This window comes from Camellia sinensis, chromosome 6 (genome assembly GCF_055761805.1).
Source record: "Camellia sinensis isolate YWXY chromosome 6, ASM5576180v1, whole genome shotgun sequence".
Lineage (NCBI taxonomy): Eukaryota > Viridiplantae > Streptophyta > Magnoliopsida > Ericales > Theaceae > Camellia > Camellia sinensis.
Genome location: NC_138966.1, coordinates 125,800,139 through 125,819,903, shown reverse-complemented (window position 1 = coordinate 125,819,903; position 19,765 = coordinate 125,800,139). Strand labels below are relative to the sequence as shown.

The following is a 19,765-nucleotide window of genomic DNA, read 5'->3' as shown; positions in this document are numbered from 1 at the left end:
AAAGTTGCCTCGGCTCGAGAACTTGGGTACGATCGGGGAAGGTCAGCTATGAGCACCCCTTCTCGCCCGATCCGAAGATCGGCCTCTACTAACCGTGATATCCGTTTTTGAAAACGTTATGTGTTCTTATTCTGGTTATTAGCCTAGAATTACTATGTTGTGCGCACAGCAAACAAGTATAGACCAAATCGCCTAAATTGGAACAAAACATTTCATACTTGTTTTGAAAATGGTTTGCTACTCGCAAGTAGGTTAAAATGTAGGTTTTGCCACCCTCGAGTGGGCTTTTAGAAAAGATGGTTTTGCCACTATCTAGTGGGCTTAAAACTCACAGTTTTAATGAATTATCCCAATTTAAGCAATTCGACCTTCATCCACAGGCATTCAAACAGTTTATCACGTAAGCATCTAGCCACATGGTAAACATGCTGTCATGATAGCATTCACACGCATGCGGTATGCTAAAGCATAAAAGCTCACTTAGTACTCCAAGCCAAAACAGAAACCAGTTAGTAATCACATGCATGATCCTAGTTCATATTTGAAATGGCTAATGCAACACATGCAAAGATGCAATCTAAACAGGCTCGGCTATCCTAAACATGGCATGTGAAGTGCTGCAACTAACAAATACTCAACTTGGAATTGAAATACGAGTGCAGTTAGCATGATGTACCGAGCCTGGTGCATGCAGGACAAATGTATGAATGCACGCATGCATAGCATAAGGTATGCTAATTTAAATATGCCCTAGTCTACCATCATAAGCAGGTAAATAAAAGGGAAGAAAGACGTGGGGTTGGAAGACACGCACACACGCACCCACACTTATTACAAATTTGCCCTTGCTCGGAGGGACCGAAAGAATAATACAGTCCGAATAACAAATCAACTATCCTAGCTAATTAATTATTACAGACCCTTAATTAATTAACAAAATAAATGCAGACAGAAGGTGGCCGCAGCCGTGCCTCGAAATGCGCGAATGATGCATGCTCGCTCCATTTTGCCCAGAAACCCATACCATGCCACTGCTGCCTCTGTTAATGCTGCCCTGCTCCTCTGAAAATTGCCAAAGTCTCAGGGTATCTTCAATTAGAACTGCATAACACCACTGGCTAAGTGAAATGACCACCGGCCACGGGAAATTTCCATCGGCTGCTTTCAAGTCCATCGGCCTCATATCCTTTGTCGGTCGGCATTCTTCAGTGCCGGTCGGCAGAAACTTCCTGCAGAAGCTGGTTTTTGACAGCAACAAGGACAGATAGTGCATGGCATAGAATTTCAAGCACATGTATGCGCGGGCACACTCCCTATCATGCAAGGGACTCAAGGGAGCATGACCCTCGACCCTCGGGCCATCAATTATGCATGATGGCCTAAGAGGCCAAGTTTTGCAACTTTGATATCAAATGAAATGCAAGCACAAAACACATCAAAGGGCCCCAACCCCTATCATGATTGATCAAGAGGCAAGGGATGCATGCTCAATGAAATGCAACCTAGGCATGGAGGCTAAGTATGCAACATGAACATGCAAATGAGCAATGTATACTAGGCGCGCAACCTAAACATGTAAGCAAACATGGCATGCAACAACATGCGATGATGGACTTAAACTAACATGAATAGCTTGCAAGCATGCCAAAATCAGTGGCCATTAGATGAAAAATGAGACTCTCGAAATGCATGCACGCATGCACGTAAATCGAGGACCAAACCTAAGGCATAGTATGCAACTCTAATAAGGCATGGCAAGGCATGAAATATGGCATACAAGCATGTAATTCTAGCACTGAAATGTGGTACAAAACAGCCCCAAATCACGGCAAAATAGCACCCGATGCATGAAATGAAACCGAAATGCAAAACTAGGCCCATGCATTGGCCTATAGCTATATAAAACATGCATTATTCGATTACGACATGTGAAGACAGATTCTAGGCAGCCCCAAAACAAGCATTTTTGCAGCTTTAAACAAGGCCAAACAGCAAACACACATAGGGCAAAACTAGCATGCAAAAATGGCCCTAAATGTGAGATAAAGAAGCAACTCACAGCTGCTGACACCAAACAGATTAGGGCCCTTCAACAATGTTGAAGAGGGGCCCAAAATATGACCTTTTACAGTTGATGGCCAAGCCCAAAACAGTATACAATTATGCTCAAAATACTATGCAAGATTAAGGCCAAAAAAGAGCTACAACATAAAGTATACAAAGGGTGTCTCAAACAGCCATGGACCCTTAATGAAACATGAAGAGGGGGTCAAAATAGGGCCATTTTCAGTTCGGACCAAAGTCCAAAAACAGAGACACAATAGGCTAATAAATCATGCAAAAATAGGGACCAAAGAGGGGTATAATGACAAGTGGCACATTGAGATCCCAAACAGTGATGAGCCCTTCTTCAATGTTGAAGAAGGGCTCAAAATAAGCCTATCTACAGTTTACATCATGCTCCAAAACAGATCACACATAGGCCAAAAATACTATGCAAGATTATGGCATACAAAGGGGTAATGAAGCAAGTGCAAGATGGGGGTCCCAAACAGGGTAAGACCCTTAATGAAACAGAAAAATAAGCTCAAAAAAATGATATTTCCAGTTATGGTCGGAGCTCAAAACAGCAAGCAAAAGGGGCTAAGAAAACTTGCAAAAATGAGCTAGAAAGAGGGAGAAATCAACTCACCCTTGAAGACCAATCCTTTGCTACCTCTTGGACCAAGAAAAATTGCCTCCTAGCCTCTGACAAGGCCCTCCAAGCTGCTGGAATGGAGTGGTGGTGTGGTGCTATAGGGTGTAGTGCAAATAGGCCAAGAACAAGGGTCTTTGAACACTCTAACACACCCAAATGTAGAGAGAGAGGGAGATATAGAGAGAGAGGGTGATATATATGTTATATGTATGTATTAGGTCTGATTTTGCTGAACCAAAACAATGGAGGAGGATGGCTTTCTTTTATAGAGCAAGGAAATGGCATAAAGCTTCTCAAAGAAGCTATACAAAAGGGTCAAAGGGACCAAGCTTCTAAGAGAAGCTAATGCAAAGGTGCAAGCTTCTTGAGGAAGCCAAGACAAGGGGTCAAAGCTTCCTCAAGAAGCTTTGAGCAAAGGGTGCAAAAAAGAGGGTCAAAAGGGGTGCAAAGGGTGCAAAGCAGCCATACACGTGCATGGGGAGCAGAGCCTGTGCATTCCAGCTGGCACAGCTGGCATCCATTCAATCTGTAGAATACTCCGGAAGGTCATCGGCTAGCAAACTTGGTCGGTCAGCCATCTTTTCTGGCCGGTTGGCAATCTATTTGGCCGGTCGGCCATCTATTTGGTCGGTCGACCATTTGTTTTGGCCGATCGGCAGGAAAAATCTGCTCTGCAGGTCCAACTTCAAACGGGCATAACTTCTTCATATAAACTCCTTTTCAGGTCATTCTTGTGTCAAAATTGAAGCCCCGGAAGTAATATTTCCAATGGCACCAGCCTTGCATCAAAATTCCAACTGTGCAAAACGTTATGCTTGTTTTAGTGAAGGCTGCTCAGTTTTGGTCCAACCGGGATGGTGCCCAACTTCAACCAATCATATCTCCGCCCTCCGGTTTTGGATTTAAGAGATTCTTGAATGAAAAATGAAGCCCCGGAAGTCTTCTTTCCAACGGTGGTGGCCTCATATCTTAAATCCAAGTATGCAGATTAATAAGCCCGATTCAGCGAGGACTGCTCGACTCCCTTCTACCCAGATTCATGCCTGTCTTCTCCTCCAACTTGGTTTCTTCTCTCTTCCCCTCCTTTCTTCAACTTTAAACCCCTAAGCAAGGTGTTTTGAAAGATTTTTCAAAGATTTCATCTCTCTTTCATTCATTTCCACTCCGTCCCTGCTCAGTTTACCGAAAAGCGCAACGTTTGACAAAATGGGAGCCTCGGAACAACGCAGAAACTTTATTTCAAAAAAAGTTTTGAAAGAGAGGGTTTTAAGGTCTAAAAGCCATCCAAAATAGCTTTGGTCCAAAATGGGGTGTGAATTTGAGACTTGTCTCTCCCCTTGCCGAAGAAACTGGGTCTTTGCCCTGCACACCTTTTATCACCAAGTAAACCATCAGTAACGCCCAAGTCTTATGGGCTGTCAAAAATGGAGTGTCTACAGCAGTAAAAGGCACTAAGGAACTGAGCAGTGGCTCTGTTTCAATCAAGGCAGAGGTGTTTGGTAATGGGTGGCTCTATGATAGTGTGGTAGTTCGCTTGAAAGCCAGTTATGTTAACATCAGTCTGAAGATTAAGCTTGAAGAAAGAGGAATAGAAGGGTTTTCAGTCAGGAAATGTGGAGGAAGAGATGTGTTGTTATCATTTCAAACCAAGGAGGAAAGGGAGATAAAAATGAAAGCCATAAAAAATATTATTCAAGATTGGTGTGAACTCATCATCTAATGGCAGCCAGACCTTGTCCTCAAACCGGAAAGGCTAGTATGGATTACCTGCTTTGGCGTTCCATTACAATTATGGAACAGGTCCAATTTTATGAAGATTGGAAGTTTATGGGGAGAAGTTTTGGAAGGAGAAGAAGGTATTCCTCGATCTTTCGACTGTGGTAAACTCAGGATCTTAACCAAATGCATGGAGCCTGTTAATAAGCTCATCCATTTGGAGACTAATCAGTTTTCTTACCCAGTGCGAGTCTTGGAAGATCAGATAGTTGTGGCAAAAAATTTCAAGCAGTGCTGCAGATGTTCGCCACCTCAAGATGTGGAGGAACGTCACAGCTCTAATGAGGTTAGAGGTTCTGAAGAGAAGTTCGACTTCAACAGAGATGCTGAGCCATCTCAAAACCATGTTAATGAGTTAACTCGGCACTTAGGAGGAGAGTCAGCTCTGGGGACTGCTCAAACCAAGATGGAGGCCAGAGGAAAGAAGCCACGTGGGGATATAAGTGTAGCAGAGGTGGACAAAGGGGAAGTTTGGAATAGTGATACGACAGTGGCAGAGACCTGCAGCATGATGGGTAAGGAGCTCGAGGCAGAAGCCTGCAAAGCACTGGTAACTGTTAGCTCAGCATTTAATGGCACAAGGGCTGCTGCTCAGGGTCATGATGGGCAAGTTTACACGCCTGGTTTTATGAGAAGTTTGAGTGGTTCAAGTCTAAAGAAGCCGGGCCTAAGTTTGGAAGTGGTTCTGGGCCATCATAAGTTGAATTATGAATTGGTTGAACCGTATAAAGGGCCCAATGGGCCAGTGTTATATGATGCCCATCTAAATGACATGGCCATGGATGTTGGGCCTGTTATCAGAGAGTCTAGTGTTTCTCAGACTCAGACTTAGGATGCTAATCAAATTTCCAAGTCTGCAGCCTTGTAAAGTAAAGGTAAGGAGCAAGCAAAAGGTAAAAGGAGGACCAGCTACATTCGGCCACCAAAGGGACTCTTAGGTCTGGAAAATAAAGCCGGTTTGAAGGGTGCCTCAACAAGCAAATCAGCCCCTAAAAGATCTCTATTTAGAGCATCTGTTGCTGAAGCTTCGCTATTGGCTTTAACTGAGAAAGGAGGGGAAGGGAGTCAGCATCTATTGGATGAGGCACAAGCATGTTTGCAGATGGGAAAGTTGCGGGGTGTGGATATGTTGGGAAAGGAAAAGGAGGTTCTCAATAAAATTGTGGAGCTTGAAATTAAAGATATATGCAGGATGGATAGGGGTAATGGTGCAATAGACTAACATGTATCCATTGAAGGAGTTTATACGGAGTTTGTTATGTTCTTATGAAGATGCTTTCTTGGAATATTAGAGGAACTGGTAGGCAGGAAAAGAGGGGGAAAATAAGGAATATTCTGAAGGAAAGAAATGTGGATGTAGCTTTTTTTCAAGAAACTAAAAAATTTGTAGTAGCTGATAAGGATGTGAGAGCATTGTGGGCTAGAAACAAAATGGAGTACACTGCTGTGGACTCTGAAGGCCTAGCTGGGGGACTTCTTTGCATATGGGATCCGGAGGTTTTTCAACTTAAGGACTGCTGTTGCAATAGAAGATTCATCCTCCTCTCTGGTACTCTCTTTAATTCTTTTGACTGTGTACTACTTAATATTTATGCTCCTAATGAGGTGGGAAATAGGGCCAAACTGTGGGATTGCTTATTAAGGCTAAAAAGGGAGTTTCCTAATCCATGGTGTTTATGTGGAGATTTCAATGAGATAAAAAGTGTAGGTGAAAGGAAGGGTTGCTTTAGAAGAGATAAAGGCATGAGAGAGTTCAATGAATTTATTGAACAATGTGAAGTTAATGATATACCATTACTTGGCAGAAAATATACCTGGTGTAACTCAATAGTAGGGGATAAATGGAGTAGAATTGATAGGGTGTTAGTGGATCCCAAATGGTTGGAGGTGTTTAATTTAAAGCTTTGGGGTCTTCCTAGGCTCATATATGATCATTGTCCTCTGTTGCTGATGGAGAATGAAAGAGACTGGGGTCCTAAGCCTTTCAGAATCATCAATGCTTGGAGTTTACACCCATGCTTTCCAGCCTTTATGGAAAAGACTTGGAAAGAGGCAGAAGTTGAAGGTTGGGCTGGTTTTGTCCTCCTGAAAAAACTTAAAATTCTAAAGTTAGAGTTAAAGGCATGGCATAAAGAGGTTTTTGGTAGTGTGGCTGTGAAGTTGAAGGAAACTGAAGAGGAACTGCACTTTCTGGACTTAGCTGCTGAATCCAGAGATTTGGATGAGGCAGAAAGAGCAAGAAGTAGAATAGTCAGAGATCAGGTGTGGAGGCTTAGCAAAATGGTTGAATGGTTGTGGTTGCAAAAATCGAGACTCAATTGGAACTTGAAAGGAGATAGAAATACTAGATTGTTTCATGTAATTGCCAAGGGTAGGCAAAGTAGAAATGCGATCTCTTCCATTTCTGTCGGGGCTTCTGTGTTGGAAGATCCTACTCAGATTAGGAAAGAACTCTTTGACCACTTTAGCAAGCAGTACACAGAGGATTGGAGAGTTAGACCTAAGCTAGGTGGCCAATTTAAATCAGTCGAAGACTGTCCTGGTTTTGACAGGTTGTAAGCATATTTTTCAGAGGAAGAAATTAGGGCTGCTGTGAAGGATTGTGATGGTAACAAGGCCCCTGGACCAGATGGCTTTAACTTGGCTTATTTTCAAAAATTTTGGCTGTTGATGAAAGCTGATTTACTGAAGTTTTTTAAGGAATTTCATAGGCATGGAAGGTTGGTGTTGGGTCTTAATAGCTCATTTATTTCACTAATCCCTAAGGTTGAAAATCCAGTGGGGCTTGGAGACTATAGACTTATCAGCCTAGTGGGTTCAGTATACAAAGTCCTTGCAAAAGTTTTGTCTAGTAGGCTAAAAAGAGTGCTTCCTCATATCATCAGCGATTCTCAATCAGCCTTCATGGGTGGAAGAAACATTCCGGATGGTGTGCTAATTGCAAATGAGGTGGTTGATGGCTGGAGAAAAACCAAAAAGAGAGGTCTGATTATCAAGCTTGATTTTGAAAAGGCTTTTGATTGTGTTAATTGGTGTTTCTTATCATCCATGCTCTTCAATTTTGGGTTTGGTGCAAAATGGATTACATGGTTAAAAGAATGTGTCACTACAGCAAAACTCTCTGTGTTAGTGAATGGTTCTCCAACTGAGGAATTTTGCCCTCAAAAAGGCCTAAGGCAAGGTGACCCTCTATCCCCTTTTCTGTTTAATGTAGCAGCTGGGGGTCTTAATATTCTTTTGTCAAGAGCACAGCAGTTGGACTTGATTCAAGAAGTGACGATTGGTTCAAATGGGGTGCTGTTATCACATTTACAATTTGCAGATGATTCCATATTATTCTGTAAAGCTAAGGAGATGGAGGTGAGTAATGTTAAGAGGGTCTTAAGGTGCTTTGAATTGATTTCAGGGCTGAAAATAAATTATCATAAGAGTCAGGTGTGCGGTATTAATGTTCCTGAAGAATCCTTATCTAGGTTTGCCTCAAAGCTGCATTGTAAATCTAAGGCACTTCCTCTTTTGGGTTTGCCTTTGGGGGCCAATCCAAATAAGAAGGCAACTTGGAAACCAGTTCTTGATAAAATCAAAATCCGACTAGCTTATTGGAAAAGAAAGTTGCTATCATTTTCAGGTAGGCTCACTCTAATTAAGTCTGTAACCTGTGCCTTGCCTATGTATTATCTATCTCTTTTTAAAATGCCAGTGGGAGTTGCAAGAGAATGTGAGAAGCTTCAAGCTGCTTTTCTCTGGGGTGGGTCGGGGTCTAGAAAACCAATCTACCTGGTTAAATGGGATGATGTAGCAAAGAGTGTGAATCAAGGGGGCTTGGGCATAAGAAGAATAAGGCTGGTTAATGATTGCTTGTTATTAAAATGGTGGTGGAGATTTGCCAAAGAGAAAGATGCTTTGTGGAGACAGATCATTTGCAGCAAATATAAACTGGATGTTAAAAGCTGGTGTACCTCTCCTATTTCTAACAACAGTTATTCTAGTGTGTGGAAAGGTATCATCTCCATAGCGGAGAGGAGTGGTAATCTGATGTTGTTCTATCACAACAATTTTCTTGTTCAGGTAGGAAATGGGAAAAGAATTATCTTCTGGAAGGATAGATGGTGCTCCAATAGTTGCTTGAAAGATGAATTCCCTACTCTCTACAGATTAGTGATGGAGAAGGAGGTAACTTTGCGTGTAATGCATGATAGGAGGGATGCAGCAGGGGATTGGAGCCTTCTTTTTAGAAGAAGGCTGTATGACTGGGAAGAGAGGGAAGTTAGTAGGCTCAAGGTGCTTTTGATGTCTGGCTCAAATTGTTGTGATAATCTGGAGGACAAACCAGTCTGGTTAGCTGAAGGCTCTAGTATGTTTTCCGTCTCATCTGCCTTTAGGAGTGAAGTTGTCTCCCTTGGCCCCTCCCTTATTACTAGCAAGTTAGTTTGGAACAATCTCGCACCCCCAAAGGTCTATTTTTTTTGCTGGTTAGCATGGAAAAACAGAGTAAAGTCAGCAGACTTTCTTCAGAAAATTGGAGTCCTTCAAACTTCTTCACCAGTTCTTTGTGCTTTCTGCAAAACTGTGGCTGAGTCTAACTGCCATGCGCTGTTGCACTGCCAATTTTCCTGGAGGGTTTGGTCTGCAATGTTGAATTGGTGGGAGGTGCTAGGAGCCCTACCCGGATCTGTGGAAGTTGTTCTTCACTGGTGGGAAGGTGTGAAGCTGAGCAAGAAAGAAAAATTGCTTTGGAAAGTCATTCCCTCAGCTGTCTTTTGGTCTCTGTGGAAGCTACGAAATGAGTGTATTTTTCAGGCTGCTAAACCTCACTTGGAGGACCTGTGTGAGTTGATTAAAATCAGAGTGGCATTGTGGTTGAACCAGAGATTCAAGGCCTTTAACTTCACTGTCCAGGACTTCCTGACCAATTTAAGACAAATCAAGTACTGTTTGGGGAGTAAGTCTGTCTGGTGTGGCTAATTTGGATCTCAGTGTTCTGGTTCAGTTCTATGGCTTCTACTGTTCTGGGTTAAGTTCTGTTCCGGGCTGCTCGCTTGGTGCAAAGGGTGTTATGGGCTGCTGCTCTGTTGTTGCTTGTATGTGGGCTGCTGTTTTGAGCTTCATGTTCTTCTCAATTCTGTGTCAGGATGGGGTTGGTTGCTGTTCTATTGTTGCTTGTATGTGGGCTGCTGTTTTGAGCCTCAGGTTCTTCTCAATTCTGTGTCAGAATGGGGTTGGTTCTGGTGTGATCTGCTCTTTGTTCTGTTTGTTCTCTTCTCTGTCTCTCTTCTTTTCCTGTTTCGGTTTGGTTCCTCTCCAATCCCCCTTCCCCTCCTTTTTTGATGTAATCTCATCGTGTATGGTTTGATCATCAATGAAGGTTTATTTTGGCTGCTAAAAAAAAAAAAAAAAAGGAGCACATCAAAAGGATAATGAGACAGATGGGTTACAAGAACATAAGACGAATTCATGAGTGCCAACAAGATATAGGATGAGAAAAATTATACCTTTTAATTTCTTTATCTCAGTATTTATGCTTAGCAACAATCTTACAATTTTGTTTCAGGAGAGTTTCAGAAGAAAAAAGTAGTAACTGAAATCCCTTGCCAAGTTTTTATTAACTTAATTTTGTCCCTTCTTGTATAAGAAAGAATTTTGCACATCTACAAGAAAATCTAAATATAAATGTGTTTGGATTTAGAGATTAGAAATACATGGGTTTGGTTTAAAACATGAAAGGAATACAGCTTAGACATAGACTTCAAAATGAAATGCAGTTTAAATCAGAAACAGCATTGGGTAGCCAGGAGAGGGGATTACTGGGCTACTGCAAAGGAAGCAAAGACAACATATGACATTCTCAATTGATCAAATATAACAACATACGTCAAAGGACTTAATAGCATATGCATGCCTGAAGTACTTCTGGCAGTGCTTCTTCAGGCGCCATTCTTAAACCTGCTTTTCTCAAACCAAGTCTCTGAGATAGAACTGCTCAGCTTCAAGGCCACAAAAAATTCCAATGAACATCTAGGATACTAAAAATAATAATAAAAGGCTCAAAACCAAAAGTGCAATCATATAAACATATAAAAAACTGAGTCTGGAGACATCTATCTAAGCCAGTCGAACTTTGGAATAGAAAAGAAGTGATTAATATAAGAAAATATATTACCCTTCAGATCTACTTTGGTATCCGCCAAAGCAGAAACAACATAAAACCTATGTTTCTTATCCTGCATGTAATAACAAGTACAAGTATGCAGTTTGAAACCATTAATATAGAGGGAAAAGGGAAGTGCACAAGTTACTGCCAAGAGGGAGGGAAGGAGGATAAATAAAGTGACTTTCCAGGTCCTAAAATATTATACCTTTAAGAATAGATTTTTACTCAATGCACCTTTCGCATGACCAACATATTTAGCCTGATGAGGAATGAACAAAGTTGCTTCAAAGTACAAAAAAGAGGCGGGAATAACTTATTTTGCAATTTTCTTTTACCTGAGCTTCTACCGTCAAAGCAATAGGATTATCATATTGGGTAAAGTCAGTTTGAAGCTCCTAACCACATCCAACGTACAATCAGTTTCAACAGAACAGAATATACAAAATTTCAAGAGAATAAAAGATAGAAAATCTCACTTATCACCAGTTCATATCAAGACTTAATATCAAGCTATTCACAAAATATAAAATAGCTATGTGCTACAAAGTTTAGGTTGCATTTGGATGTATTAATTTGAAATGAATGGATTTGGCATTACTAATTTAAAGAGTTTTATAACCTTATTTACATTTAAATTTCACGAATGAACTTGAGAGTTCTGCATTGATGGATTTGAAAACCCATGGCGAATTGAAATCCTTCCAAAAAGGATGCTACTTATACAAAGATCTTAACCAAATACATTTCTCCTACCCCTAACTCTATTTTAGAATTATCAAATTACCTTTAATAGCTAACTTTCATATAATTTATAAAATTCATTCTCAAATCCACATCCCTTAATTTCAAAGCCACTCATCTAAAGGGAGCCTAAGATAAGTTCCTAGTTCATAAAATCAAGTCGTCATCACAAAAATAATATAAATTGTAGCCACTAACTAAATGTATTGTAAGCTATAGATTGGTTCAAACAAAATATGATATGTGCAAAACAATTATCTAGCTATTACAATTATAAAATACAGCTAGCTATTACAATTATCTCTTTTTTATATCAATCCTAGAAGTGAGATGGGAGTGGGGAGTAACAACAAAAACAAGTTATTTCGCACAGAAACATGTTATTCTATATGTGCAAATATAACCTAAGGGATGGCTTAACCTCTCCCGTCCATGAATTTGATGAAACCAAGTTGTATAAAGAAACAACTTTGATTGATAAAATGGTTACTATTACAGTAAGGAGGCGCTGAAAATGCCTGGAGCAAATTAATCCCCATCTCAAAAATTAATACAAATGTCCAGGTAAAGGACTTGAACCCAAAGGATTTGCTCTAACGCTGTGTTTGGATTATGGCTTTTGGTAAGAATTTTGAAAGGGAAAAGGAAAAGACAGGTGAAATATGAATTAAATATACCTACATTTCACCCACCTTTTTTCTTTCCCTTTCCAAATCCCTACCCAAATCCATGATCCAAACACTGGCTAACAAAAGTTTTTGTTTCTCACGAAGGCTCCGTTTGTTTCACCGTAAAATATTTTTACCTAGTTTCCGTTGTTTGGTTGGCTAAAAAGTAAGTACCATATTTTACATCATAAAGCGTAAAATGATTTACGTTTAAAATTTCGTATGTTATTTTCTTTTTCCTCGTCACAGTTGATACTACTTGAAGTACATATCAAGTTTCACTATTATTATTATTAATTTTTTTTTTCTTACAAGTTTCACTACTTTCATACACATTGAACATATGAAGTCTCTCTACATATATATATGCTTATACATATACATATATTATGGTTGAGCAATTGATCGGAATTAGGTTCTAGAATTGTTATTTTTGTTACATTCAATCTTTGACTTATTTATTCTTTAGTAGATATACAAACAGAATCTGTACACAAAAAATTTATATATAATAATGTGTCACAATCATAATCACTTACTGAAAGTTAAAATTCTTATTATTATAATTTGTAAGAATAATATTGCCACATCATTTGTGTTCAATTCTACATGAAAATTATGTATGAATATCATTTTCCTTTTAAAATTTATTCTACAAGTGGTTATTTATTAAGATTTTTGATGTAGAAATATTTTAAGTACTAACCAAACACCAAAAAACAAAAAACAGAAATTTTTTTTTGGGCAAAATTATTTTACATGTAAAATATTTTACTGCGAAACAAAGGGAGCCAAAATCTCACCAATTTTGGTGAGAAACAAAACATTGAGTTTTAAGAGACCTCTTTTATCTCCATTTCTCTCCCTTTCTCACCATTTCTCACCTTCTCCTCTCCATATCTTTTCTTTCCTTTTCTCACCAAACTAAACAAGTTGTAAAGTTGCAAAACAAGAAAATAGTCATGATTTGAGATATCTTCAAAATTTGCTAGCAAAATAAGGAACATAGAGGAAAAATCTGAAAAGAAACTCTACAAATTTTAATGCTTTACCACGGATAAAGCTGTGCTTTACAATAATACCTAAATCTAAATATTATTATGATTATGATTATAGTCAGAATCCCTCATGTGCTTCTTGTTCAGTAATCATAATCTCAATTCAGAAGACAGTTTCTAATCCTTTTCAACAGAGCATCACCATGCTAGTGAATGAAGACCCAATAACCCAAAAAAAAAAGGAGAAAAAAATCAATTAAAATTGTAAATAGTGAGAATATAATTAGAGCAAACTAATGCATTATCAAATCAACAGCAGAGAAAAAAAAAATAAAAAAGCAAAAGCAAAGAGATAAGAGATAAGAGTGAAAATCAATAGGTATAAAATATGAGAGAGAGAGAGAAAGAGAGAGCTGCAAACATGCGAGCAATTGATCCTTGGAATAACCCATCTCTCTCTCTCCTCCCTTCTTGCTCGCTCTCTCTCTCTCTCTCTCTCTCTTCTGAACTGAAAGCTTTTGACAGCACGATTGAAAGGGGAGTTCATTGGCGAACTCGACCCGACCCGTTAACCCTCACGGCCCGAAGGCCCTCCCAAATTCACTTATAATTTAATGGGCTTAATTTCAGGCCTGTTTAAAAATTAAGGGCAGACATTTTTTTTTGGAAAATTTACAGTAAAATCTTATTTTGATAAATAATAATAATTTAGATTCTACTCACAAAATTTTAAATTTATAAGTCTTCAGTTAATTTTATATAGCCAATCTATTTTTATAAATTCAAAAACACAAAATACTCCCTGATTTCTTTACTGTTTTTGTTCCCCTCTCTCTCTCTCCACAAATTTCAAATTTCTCTACTATTTTTATTCCTCTCTCTCTGTCTCTTTACAAATTTTAAACTAACAAAGTTAGAAAATCATCTACTATCATCAAACATTGATTCAGTTGGAATATTCTCAAATTCGAAGAAGCAAAATGGTGAAAACAAGTAAGAGTTCTCATTGCAAGTGGTCTTCGACAGGCTCTTGAAAATCACTTTGTTTCCTAATACCCTGAGGTTTGCAAAACTATGATCGACAATGATATAGATTGACTCCATGATTCGATATCTTCTATAGATGCGAAAAATGTTTATAAAAGCTGTTATTATAAATCAAGAGACCTGTTTCAATGCTATGATGGAAGTGAATTTGACTTTTCATATTCGATGAAACGAAATGGTGAAAACAAGTAAAATTCAAATATCTTCAACCTTAATTTTTTAAGAAATCTTTTCAATTTCAAAACCCTCATTTTTTATTTTAATTTCAATTTCAATGTTGATTTTGGTATCATTGTTGCGAATCTTCTCAAATTTCCAATTCATAAGAATAAAATCACCTATTTAATCTCATGTACTTTTTTTTTTTTCCTTCTCAAAGCGAAACAACCATATAGAACATTGCTATACAAAAATGATAATGTTCTTAGTTTTAAAACTAAAAAAAAATTAATATTGTTCTCAGCTTTATCAGATAGTCGAATCAAATCAAAAAGCAAAAAAGAAAAAATGTTTAATCTCATGCTATATTTTTTTTACCTTCTCAATTTTTTTTTCCTTCTCAGTTAGCAAAATAATTATCTGGAATATTGCTGTGCAAAATTGATAATCTTCTGAGTTTTAAAATTAGAAAAAAATGATAATATTTTTCAATTTTACTAAATAATCAAATCAAACTAAAGGATAGAAGGACAAACAAGTCATTATATCATAAAATATGACTTATTGGTTAAAAAAAATCTTAGGTGTAGCGTTTGGTTTATGTTTAGAATCACTACTACAAAAACAGATAAAGATTACACTTTTTTTGTGTGATGTATGTTATTTAATCACACCTTTTAAGTTTTATTAAAGTGTGATATTTGGGAGTGTGATTAAAAGGGATCATTTTTAATTACACCTTTTAAGTGTGATTAATAACATTTAGATCACACATTTTAAATGTAATTAAAAATATTTAGATCACACCTTTTAATTGTGTTTAATAACATTTAGATTACACCTTTTAAGTTTGATTAAAAATATTTAGATCACACCTTTTAAGTGTGATTAATAACATTTAGTAAGTGTGATCTTTGGAAGTGTGATTAAAAGGGGTCATTTTTAATTACACCTTTTAAGTGTGATTAATAACATTTAGATCACACATTTTAAATGTAATTAAAAATATTTAGATCACACTTTTTAAGTATGATTAATAGTATTTAGATCACACCTTTTAATTGTGATTAATAACATTTAGATTACACATTTTAAGTGTGATTAAAAATATTTAGATCACACCTTTTAAGTGTGATTAATAACATTTAGTTATGAAAAAAAAAAATATTACACTCACTAGCTTCTCATTTGCTCTTGGAGATTCAAACCATCAACCCTCTCACACCATAAACCTTATACAACACACTCTTTCCACTACACCTCTATAACACCATGTAATTATATATGCAACATATATTATTTATATAGTACATAGACTCGTATTAATATAAAAGTATATATATAAAGATAATTATTTTTTATTGAACATAATTTATGTAAAAATATATTATTTATTAGAAAAAAAAAATCACTTTTGGCGACTAAACATAATTTTAGTCGCCAATTCTATACTTTTGGCCACTAATTATTTTTTAGTCGTTAAAAAATTTAATTCTCAGGCTAAAATTACTACTTTTGGCGACTAAACTTCTTTTTAGTCGCCAAAAAGTCTCACTTTTGGCTACTAAATATCTTTTTAGTCTCCCAATGCCTTAGTTTTGGCTACTAAAATTTTTTAGTCGCCAAAAAATCTCATTTTTGGCTATTAAAATTTTTTTAGTCGGTAAAAGCCTCACTTTTGGCGACCAAACATCTTTTTAGTTCCCCAATACCATACTTTTGGCTACTAATTTTTTTTTAGTCGTCAAAAAGCCTTACTTTTGGCAACTAAAATTTTTTAGTCGGTAAAAGCCTCACTTTTGGCAACCAAACATCTTTTTAGTCACCCAATACCTTACTTTAGACTACTAATTTTTTTTAGTCGCCAAAAAGCCCTACTTTTGGCTACTAAAATTTTTTTAGTCGGTAAAACGCATATATGGGCAACCAAATAGATTTTTAGTCGCCAAAACCTATACTTTTGGCAACTAAATTTTTTTAGTCGCAAAAAATCTTTACTTTTGGCTACTAATGCTTTTTTAGTTGCCGAAACCTATACTTTCAGCGACCAAATGTGCTTTTTTAGTCGCCAAAGATGCTTTTTCTTGTAGTGGAGTGTGATTAAATATATATATATATATATATATATAATTACACTTATTTAAAAAGTGTGATTAAAAAGCAGTAATGTATATATAATCGCACTTTAATTATAAGGTGTGATTAAAAAATATATAAATAATCACACTTTAATTAGAATATGTGATTAAAAAATATATATATATAATCACACTTATTTAAAAAGTGTGATTAAAAAGTAGTAATGTATATACAATTACACTTTAATTAGAAGGTGTGATTAAAAAATATATAAATAATCACACTTTAATTAGAATGTGTGATTAAAAAATATATATCTAATCACACTTATTTAAAAAGTGTGATTAAAAGGTAGTAGTGTATATATAATCACACTTTAATTAGAATGTGTGATTAAAAAAATATATATATAATCACACTTAATTGAAAAGTGACATAAAAAATGAATATTATCACACTTAATCAAATTAAGTGTGATTAAAATATCAATCTAATTTTTTTTATCACACTTTCAATAAAAGTGAGATTTTTTTTTTTTTTTTTTTTTTTGTCAAAGTGTGATCTTTAACTATTTTTGTAATAGTGAATTATGATTTAAGTGTGAAGTTGTATTTTGAGTTTGTAAGTTTTAGAATAATGATTTGAAAAGACAAAATTTATTTGGTTATGAGTTTGAAAAGAGTTTTGAATTATGATTTGAATTGAGTGTTGAATTTTGGAAATGAGGGTTGAGTTTGTAAAAAGTTATTCGATTATGAGTTTTGAAAAGAGTTTTCAAAGCTTAATTCAAAAACTTATAACTCATAACCAAACACACAACTTAAAACTCTATTGAAAATTATATTCGAAACTCGTAACCAAACTCTTTTCAAAATTTAATTCAAAAATAATTATTTAAAAAAACAATTTTTTTATTCAAAAAATTTTAAAAATTTTGAAAATATTTTTTTATTTAAAATATTTTTAAAAAATTATTATTATTATTTTTAAAAAAATTACTGTGACAAATTAATTTTTATTTCAATTTTTTTTTTGTTAATTTTAAATAAATGTCCAATTAACTTGTCATTTTGGTCTCAAAAAAATATTTTCTATATTTAAAAATTATCAAAAACAAGTATAATTTTTTTTCCAGATAACATATCCCAGTTCATATAAAAAAAATAAAAAATAAAAAAATCACTGTTCCGGTCAATCGGTCAGACAACCGAGGGGCGACCGGATAGACCAAAAAATTCAAACACTGTGTATGCGGATGTTTGGGCTGAACTCTCTGGTTTACCAAACATGTTTTGAAATATGTTTTGAAAATGATTTAGAATCGTGATTTGAAAACTATAAGCAAACAAAGGGTCGATAACATGTGTGGAATCACGGTTTGAATTACAAACCAAACACAGCCTTAGATAGGACCTGAGTTACTACAGTATTTGTGAATAGAGCTTTCAGGTAATTAACATTTTTTTTTTAATAGATTGAATTATGGGTAGACTTATAACTTACACATATAATATATTTATATTATATTATTTAATTTTGTTATGTTTGCATGGTATTGAATTTTATATATTTATGCCACTAATAGTCATTGTATATACGTCTACATATTAATATATGCATAAGTTTAAAAATAATTTGTCTTTAGAGATGAAAAATAAATTATAAATGAATTAGTAAAATTTAACCTCTTAATTTTGAGTGCATAAGAATGCACCAAATCACTGAAATATGAATATTGTTTTTATTTAAGTAGTGATATAAATATATTTATTTTAATTACATGGGCAGAAGTTGGGCCTTGTATGATTTAGTGTGTAATAAATAAAAAAATTGACACACAACATGTCACATTTCTATTGGTCAAATTGCGAGAGCATTTTTATAGGGTCTCAAACAATTAGACTGCTTGAATAAGGAACAATTAGTTCAAATATTCACAAATAAATGGACAAAATTTCACCGAATTGTTAGTGAGACATAGTTCTAAAAAATCTTATCCAATCATATAAATTGTGTAGAATTTATATACAATTTTGAGATCGATTTGGGTATTTTTATATCTACTCCTTTTGAATAGGCACAATAGGGTCCAGTTTGAATTCCGAGGTTGATAGCATGACCCACAAGAAAAGGCATTGATGGGAGACCAAATACAATGTAATAGAAACAAATGGGGGAATGGAGGCCCATAAGCTCTCAAGAATTGCAGAAGAAAGAAAACAGCCCCATCCCATGTGCACAAGAGTAACTATGTATGAAGAGATGGTTCTCAAACTTTTGCTATGCTCAAAGTTTTGGCCTGAAAAAGGGCTAAATGGATAGATATAGCTTTGAAATGACTAGACTATGTAACATTTAGACTACAGAGAAAGTATTTTATATAATAAATATATTATGTAATCATATGGTATATTTATTTACTCATTATTTGTTTTGTGATAAAAAAGTGGGATTAGAATTTGATATGATCTAATACCAAATATTTTGACCGAGTATAAAATGACTTTTAAGATTTTATATTTGCTACATAATAAATAATAAATGAAATGATATATCATTGTAATTTTTAGTCACCCTAACATACCAATTCCATAAAATACTTTCTTTCGATCTAATTAATTAATTGCACACGTCTCACTAGTTCATTGTATATTCGAGTTGAAAACAAATTTTGGCCCTCCCTTTTAAATGAAATCCAGAAAATAATCATTATAATGAGGGAGCTGTTAAGATGTGCACCTAATAAGATGTGCACATCATATACACATTTATTTTAAGCCATTAGATTTTTACAAATTAATCTCAACCACTGAATAATTTGATTAGGAATCGTGAGAACCTCTTCAACCGGTTACCTTTTTTTCAAATTTCTTCAATTTTTTCCCCAAAGCCCCTTTGTTTTTGAGATAGCACGCAGACACTCTTCTTCGCCCTCGAAGACCATCCCTGCGAACACGACCTACCCTCGACTTCGCCTGAAGGTATGCCTTTCTCTCTCTCTATGCAACTTTTTTCTCTCCCTCTTTCTCCATATCCATTCTATGAAACCCTAGACCGTAATCCCTTTCTTTGAAATTGCCCCTTTCACGTTTGTGAACTCACTGGGTTGGTTTATAAAAATAGGAAAATATTAGGTTTAGGTTTTTTTATGTTTGTTTGCTTTGGTAGTTGTTTTGATTCCCTTCTACAAAATCCCTTTTGTTAACCCCTATTTCCTGTATCGATTCTTGCTTCACATTCTTCAAAATGCCCCTTTTACGTTTGTGAACTCACTTGGAGTGGTTGGATTCTAAATTTAGGAAAAGATGATATGAATAGCTTTTGTTTGTAATGTTTGTTTGATTAGGTAGTTGTTTTGACTCCATATATATAGATATATCTTGAAATTTTGGTTGAGTTTGTGAAATCTGATGTGTAATCAAACGGAATAAACTTCAATTTTATTCAT

General features: G+C 35.7%; 1 protein-coding gene and 1 long non-coding RNA gene across 2 annotated transcripts; one reads left to right on the top strand and one right to left on the bottom strand.

Moving 5' to 3' along the window:
• The first annotated feature begins 5,746 nt into the window (after positions 1-5,746).
• Positions 5,747-7,033, top strand: LOC145793562 (uncharacterized). The gene has a single exon (XM_082876415.1). The coding sequence runs from the start codon at positions 5,747-5,749 to the stop codon at positions 7,031-7,033; it is 1,287 nt and encodes a 428-aa protein (XP_082732541.1).
• Positions 7,034-10,135: 3,102 nt separating this feature from the next.
• On the bottom strand, positions 10,136-13,507 carry LOC145792869 (uncharacterized). The gene is made up of 4 exons (XR_014333024.1): positions 10,961-13,507; positions 10,831-10,884; positions 10,635-10,695; positions 10,136-10,458 (listed from the first exon to the last, which is right to left on the bottom strand). It is a non-coding gene; the product is annotated as an uncharacterized LOC145792869 (long non-coding RNA).
• Between the last annotated feature and the right edge of the window lie 6,258 nt (positions 13,508-19,765).